The sequence below is a fragment of the Trachurus trachurus genome (assembly GCF_905171665.1).
Source record: "Trachurus trachurus genome assembly, chromosome: 17".
In the NCBI taxonomy this organism is placed as follows: Eukaryota; Metazoa; Chordata; class Actinopteri; order Carangiformes; family Carangidae; genus Trachurus; species Trachurus trachurus.
Genome location: NC_139900.1, coordinates 15,609,205 through 15,625,204, shown reverse-complemented (window position 1 = coordinate 15,625,204; position 16,000 = coordinate 15,609,205). Strand labels below are relative to the sequence as shown.

Here is a 16,000-nt window from a genome sequence, read left to right as displayed (position 1 = left end):
CGCTCCATTATACTGTGTTGAGTCTGCATTTGAGACAGTGGCACCAGGCGCATATTTAATTCACTTGACGAGGTAAAAGCATTGCAAGGCTGCTCCTCTTTGAGACATTAAAAAAAAAAAAGAAAAAGAAAAATAGGTCACTCCCACTATTTTTTTCACAGAGAGCACAATGCAGACAGAGCTTCATGAATGGATGACGCCACACTGTGGTCAGTCTGGACAATCTCAACCGACATGTGTGCGATTTGTGCTACAGTAGCTGACACTGCAGTTGTATTCAGGAGCTAAAATACTCTACAGGCAGAAGCTGACAAGCAAGATGTGACTTACAGTAAGAGGAGATATGGCTTCTAATGTGTTTAACTTGTGCCTTATTTTAACCAAAGCACAATAACCTACAGGACATATGTTTGGGCACAGGAAATAAATTCATACATGTGAATATATTGTAAAATTGTTAAAAACTAAAAACCAGAGGTTGGTTTAATCTTCAGTGTCAGAGATTATTCTTCCAGGCCAATGCATAGCACTGTTTACAAGCACAGTTCTTCCTCACTCAACAACATGTTACAACTTTTTCAGTCAGTTGCTCATAATCATTATTCATACACAGGTTCTTCTCTTCAACACAGTTCCACCATACATGTCAAAAAAACAATACTGCATCATGGTGGGGAAAAAAAAGAAAACAAAATACAAACTAAAAACAAGGAATGGTACTGTCCCTTTAAGTTCCCGGGCACATGTTGACATCCTCTCCCTCCAGTAATGTCTCAGGCCTGTTCAAATTGAATTAGTGAGAGCACACCATCCTAATTAAGACTTAATGAATGATCAACTCCACTAGTCAGTATCTCAGACATACTGTGGGGCAAGATAAAAGTGTACAAGTTTTTTTTCTTTTCTTTCCTTTTTTTTTTTGATTGTTTGTTTTTAATTGGCCACACAAAGTTGTTTCTTTTCCTTGAAAACCAAGTAATTCCTTTGAGAAACTTCCTTAAAAGGACAGCAATGCAAGGTATCATAATGTTAATGGTTAACAAAATTAAAATTAAAATTAAAAAAGCAAAAAACAATAATAACTTAACTGTGTTGGAATGACAAACTCAAGACTGTACTATTATTCCAGTTATTTTACACAAGTTTGAATATCATACTCTAGTCGTGTGTATGTTATTTACAGTTACAAGTAAAGCTTTGTGTTTTGTTCAGTAACCGCAAAGTGTCTCATTTACACTTCAATGTAAATCCATTATTAGCTTTACAGTACCCTTAACATCTGGCATTGACCCTAACCCTTGAACTCAAGATGAACTCACAATCTAGTCATTCAAACAATTGAGATACATGAACAAACTCTATAATGAAATGTGGCAATGGATTAACTCCAGAGGTACAGGTGTGGCAATAAAAGACATGGCAGGCCGCAGTGATCTGGCTCCATGTTCCATTAAACTGAATCTGAAATGAAACGATGTCGTTAAGATCCACATCCATGTGGAAATTAACCTCGGGGATTCCCTGCACTCACAATATAGATGTGAACAAAGAAAGTGAAAGACGATGTTTCATTTCAAAACCAGTGTGGTCAAGTCAAATGTGTCCAAATATTTGTAATATGAGACAACTTCCAGTTCTTCTTTGTGAACAGGAAATAATAACACATAAAACACATATTATTGCTGGGTGAAAATGCTACCATGAGCTGGCCTGTTATTATACAGTATGTAAACTGTGATTATGATCCACGTTAATGCCAGGTATTATGAGGGCCTTTGATTTCACTACTGTTGTCCGTTAGCTTCAGTGTGGGCCGTGTTCCAGCCATTAAATGGTTTATAATATCAAAATGTTCTACAAATGTTCCACATAAGTAAATGTTTGCAAAAAAATGTTCCACATAGTTTGTTTTCTCTCTGTATATATTTAAAAAACATGAAAAACTGACCAGTTTTACCCTTTTGAATTTCCCCAAATCAAAATAGATCATAGCATATGGACTCAGGATTTGTCTGTAAACTGATGTTGGGTGTTGGCGTCTCTCCTACTTCCACACTGTCAAAGTATTGCTTGTCTGTTCCATTTTGTCGCACAGGCTTCATCTACCAAAGTCATGTTTGTCCTGTAGTGTGAAGAGGAATGGTGAGGGTTCAAAGTCTTCTTCAGAAATCGGTGCGTATGCAGCTGGGTGAAAAAAAAAAGGCCTCTGGCACTCCCGATCCCATGTTACTCCTGAGTTAAATCCGTGCATAGTAGTGGCAACGACAACCAGTGTGTCAGTAATCACAGAAACCGCTTGCGCTCATACCCACACAGTCCATCCCAGACAAACAGTTAGTTCATTGTTCATTGTCTCAAAGAGCCTGCTAGTAGTTGAGGAGGCGCTCCCTTTCTGTGCCGGCGACGCGTTTATTAGCAGCAAACACCTTCGCTTTGTTCACTGAAGGACCTGTGTGAAGAGGCAGAACATTTTTACATGAACTGTGCACTTATCTTACATCTTGGTGTTTTGTCTTTGACTTTAAATGAGTGACTTTACTGACCTATATAGCTGAGCAGCACAGGGAGGAAGATGAGGCCGTGTGTGGCCCCTAGAAGCACGATGGCCAAGTACATCCTGAAGTAAAAGACCTGGAAGATCTGTGACTTGGAAAGTGCCAGGATTATGATACCTCCAAACTTTGTTAACGTTATCCCGCTGAAGACCTGCAAAAAAGGAAACGGTGTCATTAAATGTTGCAACTGATTATATATGAAAGAAATTAAAATACAGTATGTAACCTTTTTGAAATTCAGTTTTCCTCAAAACAAAACATTACTTGATCCAACCATACATGCTTGTATACACAGAGATCAACATCATCAGCCTGCAAATATTCTCAATCCAAACACACCCTTATTTACTTATATTGCTCATGTGGAGAACAGGTGAAGCAATACTTACAGAACTGCCCATGTGAGCCAGAGCCTCTTCGGCCCTCTCCACCCTGTTGTTCTTCACACTGATGGAAAACGCTCTCACAATGTGACTGCAGAACTCCACCGAGATACCGATACACTGCAACACAGGACAGGAAACAACTCAGCACCAGAAAGGCGGAAATGCAGGAACAAAAACCAGTGAACACTTATGTTTCTGCTATGTTTCCAGCTTCTTTCTGGTTATAACAACATTTTACTTTAATGTCAACATAACCGCTGACATGTGTGGACTTGGTGACATTGCTAGATCAAAGTTCCTAAGGGGTAAGTGAGGCGAGGGGTCAGACAGCCAGACACAATGTAAACACATTCCAGGTTTAAAACGCACAATTTGTCATTCAAAGACCTAAAAAGCCACAAAACTGCAAAGAATTTGCATCAAGAATGATTATCATTATTCTGTTCTTTTCTTATTCTATGTTCAAATAAAACTTTCATTCATTCATTCAATTTCACCATTAGTTAAAACATGTCTAAGGTGGGATTTAAAAACAGACAGAGAGGAGGCCTATCTGCCTCAGCACATCAGACAGGCCTCCTCTCTGTCTGTTTTTAAATCCCACCTTAAGACCCACCTATTCTCCCTGGCTTTTAACACCCAGTAGGCAGTTGACTTCATTTATTTTATTTTAATGATTGTATTTGTTTTTATTTGTTGATTTTAATTTGTTTTATCGTATATTATTTTATCTTATTGTGTCCATTGTTTTTATTGTGCTTCTGTTGTGTTACTTATTATATTTTATCTTGCTGTGCAGCACTTTGGAAACCTTTGTGTTTGTTTAAATCGTGCTATATAAATAAAATTGGATTGGATTGGATTGGATGTCTCAATTTTGGACAGCTCATGTTGTTGATGATGTTGCCAACTTGCCATGTTATAAAATGTTGTCATATTTGACATCAATGTTGACTAAATCTACAAAAAAAGTGGATGGATGTTGTGAATAGACATCATTTTTCTTTCAACTTAAAAACTCATCCGAACTAATATGTTTTCCTTATTTTCCCTGCTTTACTTTAAACTTACATGTCATTTGCTAGTGTGTAAAACTTTTGTGTGATAAAAGTTGTGTGTGTGTTTCATGTTGCCTCGCCCTCACCATGACCAGATTCACTAGGGAGACTGCGTTGAGGCTGATGCTCCACAGCCACATGACGCCGAACATGTTGACCAGGATCATGGCGATGGTGAGGCTGACCAGCACGGCTGACCACATCTCGAAGCCCAGCAACACAGTAGACACCACAAAGATGGCCGCCAGCGACACGCTCAGGTTCAGAGCTGTGTCGTACGCAATGGTGAGGTACTGCTCGTAAAACACGTAGAAGATGCTGTGAAGGGAGGAAAATGTGTCTTAGTGAGCAGAGCAAAAAACCTGTCCAGTTGCTTAAAAACTAAGAAGACATGATGTGACTGTACTGTGTAAAATTAAAAACTTTCTTTTCTTATTTGTAGATATTTACAATGACAGACTCTATAGTTTCAGTGGAAACCTTTGATTCAGCTTATTCTATCATTGTATAAACGCAGCAAATCTAATTTCATATCCACAAACATGATCATTCATGGATCACTGGGTTCAACCTCGGTGGTGTGACTTCTCTGTGATATTATAGGATACACTGGGTGGATAATGCAATACTTAAGGTCAAACATCAGCTCCATTGCCATTTATAATGTTTTCTTTCCTGTGTGCTTATCTATGACCTAATCCTCTCCTTGAACCCTGAGTTGAAAACAAGCAGAAATTGTGATACCAGCACTTCACCTTTAAACCCCCCCAGGGGAGTAGATGGAACTAAAAACAACTAAATATTGTATCTAATTACACAGGGTACTAAGCGAAGCGACAGGACTTACCTGTAAGCAAACACTTTGTGGCCCATGGACTCACTGATATTGCTGGCCAGAATTCGGGCCATTTTCAGAGCGTCTATGTAGTCTGGGGATTCCTTCAGGATGGTGTGGTAAGTCATGAAGTAAGTGGCCCCCACCCCTGCATTGTCCGGATACAGGTCAACTGCTGTGGCGTAGGCTGCGTGGCCGCTGTAAGAGCATTAACACGTTGTGAGTGAGAGTGAAGGAAGGAAAATGTTACAAACCAAAACAAAGTGGGTTAACACTGGAGAAGCAAAAGCTAAAGTGAAAACATTTAATGGCTTGTCATGTGCTTTCAATAACTTTTCGTCAGAGGTATAAAATTACCCTTTTCCACACTTGATGTTGGGATTGTCTGACAGGAACATGGGGAGGAACCGCATGAAGTCCTCTCCTTCAGGTCTCTGCTTTCCAGCAGGAGTCATGGGCCGACAGTGCACACACGATGTGTTTACCACTATAAAAGCAACATCAGGGGTAAATTCCTCCGTTAAACCAACAGGTATTTGATAAATGTGCAAATTTTAGTCTGACACAAAAGCACTGAATTGAAAACAAAATCTGAATAAAATATGTTTCACTACATTTTGTGTGTGAGGGATTGGTAAAAAAAAAATGTTGAACTTGTGACACCAGGCTTGTGAGACGAGGGTTCGAAGCGTGTTGACATTGGATTAAAATTTACCCGAGGCATTGCAGAAGGACCCGGTGGTGTTGTAGTATCGACAGCAGGTGGACTGAGGCTTCACCCAGTCAAAGTAGTCATCCAGCCAGGAGGACGGCGTGAAGGCAATAGTTGTGCTGAAAAGCATAAAATGAAGGAATTAATGTCACAGACTGCCATGCAGCGCTGCAATGCATTGTTATCTGTTTTCTTATTTCTTACTGCTATAACTGCTGCTAGTACTCTGTCCTCTCTTATATGTATGCAGGTTGTTATCTGTTTTCTTATTGTTGTAACTGCTGCTAATATTCAGTTTTTTTTATTATATTTACGGAGGTAGCTTCCTATTGTTATCTGTTTTTCATGGTATGTCTGTCCGTCTTTAAACGACTACGGATGGAAATTAGCTTTGAGCTAAATCCGGCATATTTACATGACGTCATTTGTGCGTCACCAATTGTTCATTAAAGACCCGCTCCCATGAAAATCGTGTTTTTCGTGCTTTTCACATGTTCCTGTGGCATTTTTCTTGTGTTAGAGCACATATCAGCAGAAAAGGAAGTGCAAAATTGCATTTCTGAGTTTTTCTGCCTTCAAATTGCCGTGAACCAATGGCAGACGCAAACTGGCAGTGTCAGGGAGACTGGAGCTGACGTGTCACAGCTCCAGGGGAGGGCACTAGTGCTACAAGCTCCCGCCCCGCTCTGCATCTGGCTCAGAGGTGAAAGGCTTGGCAGCTCGGTGTAGCTGTCAAGGTATAACAGGTATAGCTCTCCTGGTAGAGCAGCTTACACCATGAGCAAGGACTATGTTCCAGTCTGGGATCGAATCCCAGTGTGGAGTTTTACGCTAAACGCTCTGAATCTGTAATTGTACAATGTCCAGCTGTCAGCAAGCGGGGGGTGGGGTGCGAGGAGGTTGCTGGGCGGGTGCAGAGCAGCGCAGTCTCCGCCCACCCTCCAGAGGTGCATTGCTAATGTGCATTGCTAATGAGCTGGTTTTAAAATGACCAAAAAGGCTTGCGGGAGGGGGACTTTAATGTGCATTGTCCTCATCAAATAAACAATAAATGAAAAATGAAATGAAACAAATCTTTTGTTAGATTACACAAATTAAAGTAATGTTTTATAGCTGAGCCTTACTAGTTACTGATGAGTGAGGCTGCGTAGACCTGCTGGACCAGGGAGTCGTTGTTGCAGCCCACTCCTCCACATACAGCATTCTGGCCCTCCGGGCTACTGTAGTTGAGTCCGTCCTCTACCACGAAGTACACTGGAGCTCCGGTGTGGAGAAACTCGCTCAGGTTCTTAAAGTAGTTCAGCACGTAGGAGTCCTGCATGGAGAGACAAACAGTCAGGAGCAGTCAGGTAATCAGAAATATAAACTACATCACAGGTGAAGTGCTACTACAAATACTTTGATATAACCATTCTGCTTTTCAACATCTGGCGAAACCAAATCCATGAACACACATTTACAATATAAAATATAAACACTTACATCAGGCATTGATAGTTTCTGGTCCAGTCCAATCTCTACTTTGTTCACTACAGCAATACTGAAGGAGAGTATTCCAACAAACACTGCCACCTGAAGAGTGAAAAATGAAAAACACGATCATCATATACCGACCAAAATCAATATTCTACACATTGGGAGTTATGACTCCAACTCCCAAATAATACATAGCAGGAGGACTCACTCTCGAGATAAGGAAGATGTGGGTGAGTGTGACCGAGGACTTACTATGATTGGTCGCACCCACTCTTTGAGGATAAATGGGGCATAGACTTTCTTGAAAAAGCGAAAGAGGAAGCCCTCCGTCTGGGTTTCCTGACCTTCTGGCAGTTTTACACAGCAGATTATGTCGAGTCGATTCCCCTTTTTAACAGAACAGACAACACAGCGTTTGATAAGTGAAATTCAGTCTGTGACAGAATTCAAGATTGAATCATTTAAAACAAAGAACAAAGAAGAAGAGGAAGAAGAATGTCTCCAGCCGTGCACCACTGAGGCCAAAGAGCAGAAGATAAACAATAAATCCGCAAATAGAACTTATCAGTTAAATTATCATGAGTGCCGACTGTGTGGATGAAAAGTCAGTGACGTATCTGAGTGGAACAATAAATTGTGACTGTGACATCAGTAAGGAAAGCCTTTTCACATTAATCTCTCAGCTCTCAGACAACATCATCATCATGAATGTTACCACAGTTTCCCCTCAGACTCACCTCCTGTCTTTTGGCGTCCAAGCCGAGCAAGCTGACAAAGCAACTGATCTGCAACAGGAAATCAATAAAGACCGCCAAGCCAGCAAACATAGAGAAAGTCCGGACTGCAGGCATGTTGGACAAGGCTCCTGCAGACAGAAAACGTCAACAGTTTTATCACCGAGTGACTAACCTGAAAACATTTCTTGAGGCAACTGTTTCAACCCTTTCCACTAAAACCGTCTTAGATGAGGTAGAACCACCACCACCATTAAAAATACATACATACATACATTTTAAATGTTCATCTACATCGTCTGTGTACATATAATGGAGTGCATTTAATGGAAAACTCATTTTTACCCAGGAAGAAAGCCACTGTCTCGGAGAACGAGGAGAGGAACATGCTGGGAGCAACATCTCCAAGAATACGTCCAATCTGCTGGTGAAGTTCCTCCTGTGGCATCCGCTCATCCCTCTGTTCAGAAACACAAACAGAAATTACTTTCAGTGAGTTAAAAAAAAAAGGTATCTCTGTTGAAATTAATACATTTGTTCTGTTCGAGAGTCTGGTGTAAGAAGGAAAAGTAACAAGAGTAATGGTTAAGTGAATAAATTAATAATACAGATAGTGAAGATGCACATAAGCATTAATTTATATTCATTTGTAATAGCTTACCTGGTATGTCTGCACTATAATAAAGATGTTGTCCACTCCAACAGCCAGCACCAGGAAGGGAATGACCTCAATTATAATGAGCGTGAGAGGGATCCCGGCGTAGCTGAAGATCCCCAGTGAGGAGGACACAGAGCTGAGTACAATCAGGATACCCGCTATACCCAGAGAAATCTTAGAGTCCACCTGTGTGAGTCAAAAGATAGAGGATGAGTCACGCTCCTCCCTTAGCTGCTCCCTTTTACACATGAGCACAGGAAGTCGTCGAGCGAGTTGTACTCGTTCTGTTGAACTGAAGCTCTTGCATCACAGGCAGGAATGAAGAGCTTCTCATGGCATGAGCGAGGCAAATGATTACGACAGGGAATTGGCGCTTCGTCTCTTACCATCAATCTCTTGAAGCTGTGGATGTGACCCAGGGCCAGAGAGATGTAGATGAACATAATGGCATAGCTGATTACTATGGTGCTGATATCGCTGTTGCTCTCCCTGTCAATTTCATCCTCAATGCTCCTCTCTGCACTGAACGCTATGGTCAGGTTGGGGTTTTTGAAGTTCTTCATGAACTGGATGAATCTGAAATGCACACAAATAGAAAACACATGAAGAACACACAAGGAAAATAGTGTTTTTTTTTTCTTTTTGCTGAAGCTATCTAAATGTAATGTTAGAAGCAGATCCATGTCTCACTCTTTCTCCCATGCCAGAGCTTTTCCTAGCCGGACAGAGTCGTTCAGGTAGTTGTTGAGTGGAAAGGTGATCACCAGAGCAGTGGCGTTGTTGTAGTTGGTTTCTGTAGTTTGAAACAAAGGATGTGTTAATTGTAAAAGCGACAGCGTCACACATACAATCCTCAGGTCATCAAGCCTGTTGATAAAGACGATTCAACCAGCTGAGCACTCACTTTGGCAGCGACGGGACAATATCAACCAGACAATAAATTAATACATTCCCTGTGATCTGTATTTGTTATTGCTATCAGTTCAATCAATCAATCAATGCTCCAGCTGCATAAACCATGTAGGGCTAATTGGTAACCTTAATGCTTCTACCTGTGTCTACATTGCACAATGTCAGGTGATGCTGACAGAGCTTTAAATTGACCACCACATGCATTAAGTTCAGAAGACCATAGATTTTTTGTCTTCATGCAACAAAAGAATCTAGAGATAATCTCTAGGATACTGAAGTGCTGTGCAGGATGAACTGCCACTATTTTCAATAACTTTATCAACAAGCGTTACTCCAGCTCACCATCATATCCCCCGAGGGCCAGCCACGGGAAGACTGGGCCCCCGTACGTGCCCAAACAAGGGTCATGGAGGAGAGTGGTGTCGTTGAGGGATGCTGGTGCACTGCGGGAGAAAAGATAGGAGTAAAGCTGTTATTATAAAAAAGACAAATGACGCATCTCATGACAACAAATGAGGAAGTTCATTGGGGCTATTCTGAGGCGACACTTTCAATCACAACAATTCTTGTCCGCATGCAGAGAAGACAGATCTTGTGAGCTGCAGGTGTTGATTTTGATACGGATGTTTTCTAGAGATTTTGAGCCTTTTACTTTAGCCCAGAGATAACAGATACAGATAACAGGCAAAGCCTCTACTTAAAACAACCAGTACCAGCTTAGTGGTCACTATTTGAAAAAGGAAAAGAAACCGGTTGGAGAAAAAAAAAAAAAAAAAAAAATCACCTGACACAGTAGAGGAAGTGGCTGTGAAAGTCAGCATAGATGTAGAAGCCGTCTCCTATGCTGTGGTCCAACACAGCGTGGCTGTTCTGGAAGTAGTTGAGGATACTCAAAATGGTGCAGTTGTTATTGTACGGGGCCAGCGGAGCCAAGCAGATGTCCTCCAGGGTGACATTTTGACCTTCGTATGTGGCCACGATGGCTTCGATGTCAAGTTGCAAGTCCAGCACCTGGTTGTTTATAATTAGAAATAAATGAAAGCAGACAAAGAGAAGAGAAACAATGACCTCAGGTTTCAGAATGAAGTTGCTCTTCACATGCTTCTAATTTAGTAACAGAAGCGACATTATACACTCAGTGGTTTTAATGACAGCGAACTGACCTCTACCACTAACCCACCTGGTGCAGGATGTCTATATTCAATATGGGTGTAAATGGGACGTTTGTTCCACCAAAGTACGGATCGTAGGTGAAATTGTTCTCAGTTGGAGTGGTTATAATGAGTTGGGCGGTTCTGAAGAAAGGTCCAAAGTGGCTGTCAAAGTAGTCCTTCTCTTGGCGGGCCTGGCTGCTGGGAGATGACCACAGCTCAACGGGGTCAGTGGTGATGTGCATGTAGACCAGCCCCCCGGACGAGGCCACCACAAGGACCAGGCTGCCCACTATGACCACAGAGGGATGCCTCACGCAGAAGGAACCCCAGGAGCTGAAGAGGATCCGCAGTGCGTTCTCGAAGCGTTCGCCCAGAGTTTCACAGCAGGATGCGTTTACTGTGAAGAAATGAAGACTGGGAGTAAGAATTACTTTCATTACACCTTAAAAAGCAGGTGAGTTATACTGTATCTATGGCAAACGGATTACAGATTACCTTGATCAGGATTATCACTGTTGAGAGACAGCGGGTTATTGCTGTCCAGTATGGGGCCATACTCAGACATGATTGTCCTCTTCCTGTAAACACACATAACCGCACAAACCAGTTAGATATTAACTTCAAACACGAGCAACAGAACCAAGATATTTTTGTGACAATATCACATGGCTGCAGATTCACTGTATCATATCGGTCCTAATCCAAAAGAAAACACTGCAATCAAAAAATCCTTCACCTGTAGCACCATGCTCCCAGCACAACTCCAAAGAAGATAAGCAGGAAGGCCATGTAGGAGATCCACATGATCACCGTCATGGCATCTAGACCAAAGATTGTCCAGGGCGGGGGGAGAGAGGGGGGTACGGGTTTAGGCCCACAGGCATTTGTGCAGTCCTGACAGGAGCATGGACCCGAACCATCCTCTAAGCCCTCAGTGCACGCATACGTCTTGTTGTTCATGGGAGTGTAACCAGAAACCGGGACATCTAGAGTAAACAAACAGTATAAGACAGCACGATGGATTAACCATTTTCTGCAGCAGATTCGTGACTAAATATGAAGTCAATGAATTACAACAAAATCATTTACCTGAAAATATTGGGTCAATAGGAAAAGGAGTTTGTCCATTGTTAATGTCGAACATGTACTGGATCCAGTTAGTGGCATTGCAGTCCTTTGCATCCTTGCCACACAGCAGTGATAAGGCCTTCACATTGCTCGACGGTGCCTGGACGTCCTTGCACGCATTGTACATGGCTGAAAAAGTGCATGTGAATTATTTTGGGAAAAAAAAGTTCAATTGCCCCTTCCTCTTTTTTGTTTGACTACAGCAGTTATGACTGTGAGTTACCCACAGAATTACACAACTTGGAGCATGACTTCATGTTTAAGTAGGGTCAATAAGGTTTGGCATGCAAGCCAAATGTGGTCAAAATGAGCATGTTTTCTCTCTAGACTTAACCAGGAAGCCACAAAAATGAAGGTGCAGCCACTTCTTGTGTCTTAGCCCATGTGTGATGTGATGTGAACTCACCATTAGTAAACGTTTTTCCAATGTAGTACTGCACTTCCACTACACTGGACACATTGACATTGGTGACGTTCATGAACTGACTCTGTTGGGGGCTGCATGTCAGCTCACAGAAGAGGTTCATCAGATTGAAGAAACAGGCCGGACATCTGCACACAGAAGTAGCGAGTGTCAGAGTAGTTGCATATAACTTACAGATCATTTTTTTTAAAAAGGTAAAGTTTATATGTGGAAAACAGCTGTAAACAGGGTAGTAATAAATGTGGTGAAATAAAAAAATAAAAACCTACAAAGATAAGAAAAGATGTAAACCTCTGCAAAACAAAGCAGTCTGGCCTTTGAGACAGCCTCTCTCTAATCCAGTATTCGGATCATGCACCTTGACCCCTAACCCCAGTGGAGCAGCATGAGTACACAGTGACAGTCTCAAAGGGGTAGACGGCCTACTCAGTGTCAGATGGGAGATAATAATAACGTCCTTCAGAGTTTGTCATGTGCTTCATTAGCTAATGTCATAACCGCAGTGCATACCTAGACAGGAACTGAAGGGGCAGCTGGAGACTTCCTTTGAGTGTTTTCAACTGGTCAACATCACAGCAGAGGCTTCGGTTTCCATAGTCATAACCAGGACAAAGTTCCTTTATGTTAAAAAAAAAAAACAAAAAAAAACACAATGACATCCCCTTTAATACACTTTTATAATAATATTTTGACCAATGGAAAGCAGAAGTATGTAATAAAACACTGGTTACAGCGTCAAACGTCAAAAAGCACTGAGAAACATACCGTGAGAAGCTCTTGACCCTCAGAGGGGAGAGGTTTGGGAGGACCAGTGTAGTTGCAGTTGTACTTTTTTCCGGGCACCTTTATCGACTCCCCACACTCGCCATACCACACGCAGTGCTGGGCCTCAACCTGATAGTGGGGCAAGAAAACAAAATGATCAGTTCATGTGGTGTGTTCACAGAGAAAAACCATTTGGCATCTCTGCTGCTCTGCAATTTAGTATGTTCATGTTGAAGAATCTGGTGAATCTTGTGTAGATGTTACTTAGTGATAATATTGGCAAATGTCTCACTAACAAATCAAGAGGTCAGAGCCCAAGTTCCTCTAAAGGCGTCAGTGGACAACATGACGTATTTCAGGCGTATTTTAAAAGAACTCGACCAATCTGTTTTGAGGTTACAGCCTTATCTTGAGGTTTAATATTTGTCAAGTTGTTTCCTTTCCGGTGTTTCTAGTATCTCGTGCTTTGTATATCTGAAAATAAAATTTCAGTTCTGCAAAAATGCTTCCTTTGAAAGAAGCAAACCTTAGAGGGGCAGACAGAGAATCAGTTTACTCACATCGTGCAACATTCATCATCATCATCAGTGTCAAAAAAGGAGAGGAAAAAAAGCAGAACTGTTGTAAAATTTCTATGGAAACATAACACAAATGCCAAATGTTTATATGTCTCAACAATTTCAACACATTAATTCTGAACCTGATATTCTACATGAAGTGTGTGATAACAATCGGTCACGAAATGTATGCAAAAAGAGATTTAAATACTATTTATAGCTCGTGCAGTCAAGGTTTTCCACGATTTGCCTATTCAGCATCAGAGCTCTCACGTGTTCGTTGTTGGGAGGGGAAGTTAATTCACTTACTTTACAAACTGTTTTATGAGTAAGTCTGGCTACTGGTATCACACTCTGTCCTACTTGTGTCTTGGCACTGAGTGTAAAGACAGCACTTAAATGTCATTATTTCCAAAGCTCGAGTTCTACTGTGCAGCCACAAACTAGGCCAGTGCTCTAAATGTACCAATTATTTGTCCAAAGTCAACTTACAAAGACTCAGAACTAGGGGTGCAATCTGTGTTTATTTAGGGTAAAAAACCAGAACACTGCAAGGATTGTTTGAGGTGTACAAATATAAAAACAGAAACCTTGAGCTACTCTCTGAGGACAGAGAGCTTCTGCAAAAAAGAAAAGAAAAACTTTCTGCTTATCCAGTGCAGTTTCTAAATGATCAATATTGTTTTTTCTCATCTCACATTCTTGCTGGGTTTTTTTTCTTTGCTGGTATCTTATCTTTGCGGCAGTAATGATTAATCGGACTCAGATTTGATGGTTTTAACACAGTTTAGATGAGTTTCATGCATTGCAGGGGACTGACTGGCCCAGTTACCTCATGAATATGGATGAAAACAATGCAGTGAAACGAGTTTAAAGGCCACTGAGTCACAATAGAGATCTGATTAAATCAAATGAATCATTTTTTATGATGATCAATACCATAAATTGTACACTTCAGTGCTGTCTTTTCCATAACATTGCACTCCTATTTGTTGCCATTTAGTAGAGTGGATTGAACAAAGCATTGACAGTAAAGACTCAGCTGTAATCTAACTACCTACAGTATCTCCAAGCCTTTACTATGGTCTGCCTGATAAATAACTTGCTAAAGCTGCAGACTAGATGTTCTTCTGCATCGCAGTTTTTGGAGCCAGTTTAAAGTAGGTCAAAACTTGTGGCTTTTAGATAACACACAGCAAGGAACACATTTAGCTTAGCTTCCCATTTAACATCTAGTACAGTAGAAATAGGGCTGTCTTGTCGTGACATGTTAGACATTAGACACACCGACTGAAGTCTGAGACAGAAACCGACGCCAGCTCCGTCTCTGTCTCTGTGAAACCCCAAAGCTAAAATATCTGGTGTTGTCTCTTTTTCGGTGCTTAGTTAACGAGGTTGGCCCCGGTTTTTCCAAAACAGCACCACTGTTTTTCTATCATGTCTGAACCTCTACTTAAGCCTATTACTGACTAACGCCGTGTTTAGCTTGGTTATGTAGAGTGAGAGCCCCTGAATAGCCTCAACTACGTTAGTTTCGCTGTTAGCCGCCGCCTCGGATAAACAACATCTCAGTCATAAACCGAGCTGAGTCACGTTTTAGTCACGGGAGCAGCAGCGGACGTCTAAGTTGCAACTTACCCGTCGAAAAGACGCTTCTGACAGGACTACGATGAAGAAAAGTGTGCATAAAACGGGTATCCTCGGTAAGAGTCCCATCCCTCTCACTGAAAAGATCGAGTCGGAGTGACAGTCCAGGTAAAGTTTCGCATATCTTGTTGATGGTTTTCTTCCTCTTCTTCCTCGGATTAATTTGTTCGGGGGCGGAAACAAAGTGTCGCCTCAGTGCTGCCGCCACACGTCGCAGGCCACACACTACACCCACAACCCTTTGACCAGAGACGGTTTATAAAAGAGTAAATTTGCTTTTACTGGAACTCATTAGGTGGAACCATGGATCTATTATAAGACCAGCAATACTATAATAATATCATAATACATACATAATACATAATACATCCATGGGTGGAACTGCATGACGCAAATCATTGTGAATCACAGGCCTTAAAAAAAGAAAAAGAATCAACGCCAGCTTCAGGGTTAACATTAGAGTGTCTCTAGTTCAGTTTATTTTAATATATTTGTAAAAAATAAAAGAAAGGTAAAAAAAAAAAAAAAAAAAACATGTAGGCCTACTCAGATCAAAGCCTTTTGAGATGACTGTTACTGTGTATTTTAGGAAGGTTATACAATTCATTTAAATAGCTATAGCTATCCTTGTGGTTATTTTGGGTTTAGCCAATATGGCAATGCAATATGTTTGTGTTCCTTTATGTTGTAAAATTATAAGGTAGCCCTTCCCTTACACTAACCCTCTAATAACATTATATAACCTACATCAACAATTAAATCAGAAAGGTAAAATACCCTAGCTTTAAAAAACAAACACATAAAGTACATAGACTAATGCATTTCAGACTTGCCTAGATATATTCCCACATCATTTTGTATGAGGATGGTAGTCAACATAGTGTTTAAGATTGCGACTATGTCATACCCACAAACCTCACCCACCTAACTGAAATAACAGGAGAAGTACCTGATCCATTTAATATTATATTAAAATATTTCACAGAAGATGACTAATGC

The 16,000-nt window shown here is 41.1% G+C and overlaps 1 protein-coding gene across 1 annotated transcript; it reads right to left on the bottom strand.

The window, feature by feature from the left end:
- Positions 1 to 446: 446 nt before the first annotated feature.
- Positions 447 to 15,141, bottom strand: npc1 (Niemann-Pick disease, type C1). The gene is made up of 25 exons (XM_083990867.1): positions 14,993 to 15,141; positions 12,798 to 12,926; positions 12,543 to 12,649; positions 12,015 to 12,160; positions 11,570 to 11,737; positions 11,217 to 11,466; positions 10,976 to 11,058; positions 10,507 to 10,877; positions 10,111 to 10,337; positions 9,669 to 9,769; positions 9,105 to 9,207; positions 8,801 to 8,990; positions 8,418 to 8,600; positions 8,102 to 8,216; positions 7,760 to 7,887; positions 7,275 to 7,409; positions 7,029 to 7,118; positions 6,671 to 6,861; positions 5,550 to 5,665; positions 5,192 to 5,321; positions 4,847 to 5,032; positions 4,086 to 4,317; positions 2,945 to 3,058; positions 2,544 to 2,706; positions 447 to 2,449 (listed from the first exon to the last, which is right to left on the bottom strand). The coding sequence occupies exons 1-25, from the start codon at positions 15,068 to 15,070 to the stop codon at positions 2,367 to 2,369; spliced, it is 3,819 nt and encodes a 1,272-aa protein (XP_083846993.1). The 5' UTR covers positions 15,071 to 15,141; the 3' UTR covers positions 447 to 2,366.
- Between the last annotated feature and the right edge of the window lie 859 nt (positions 15,142 to 16,000).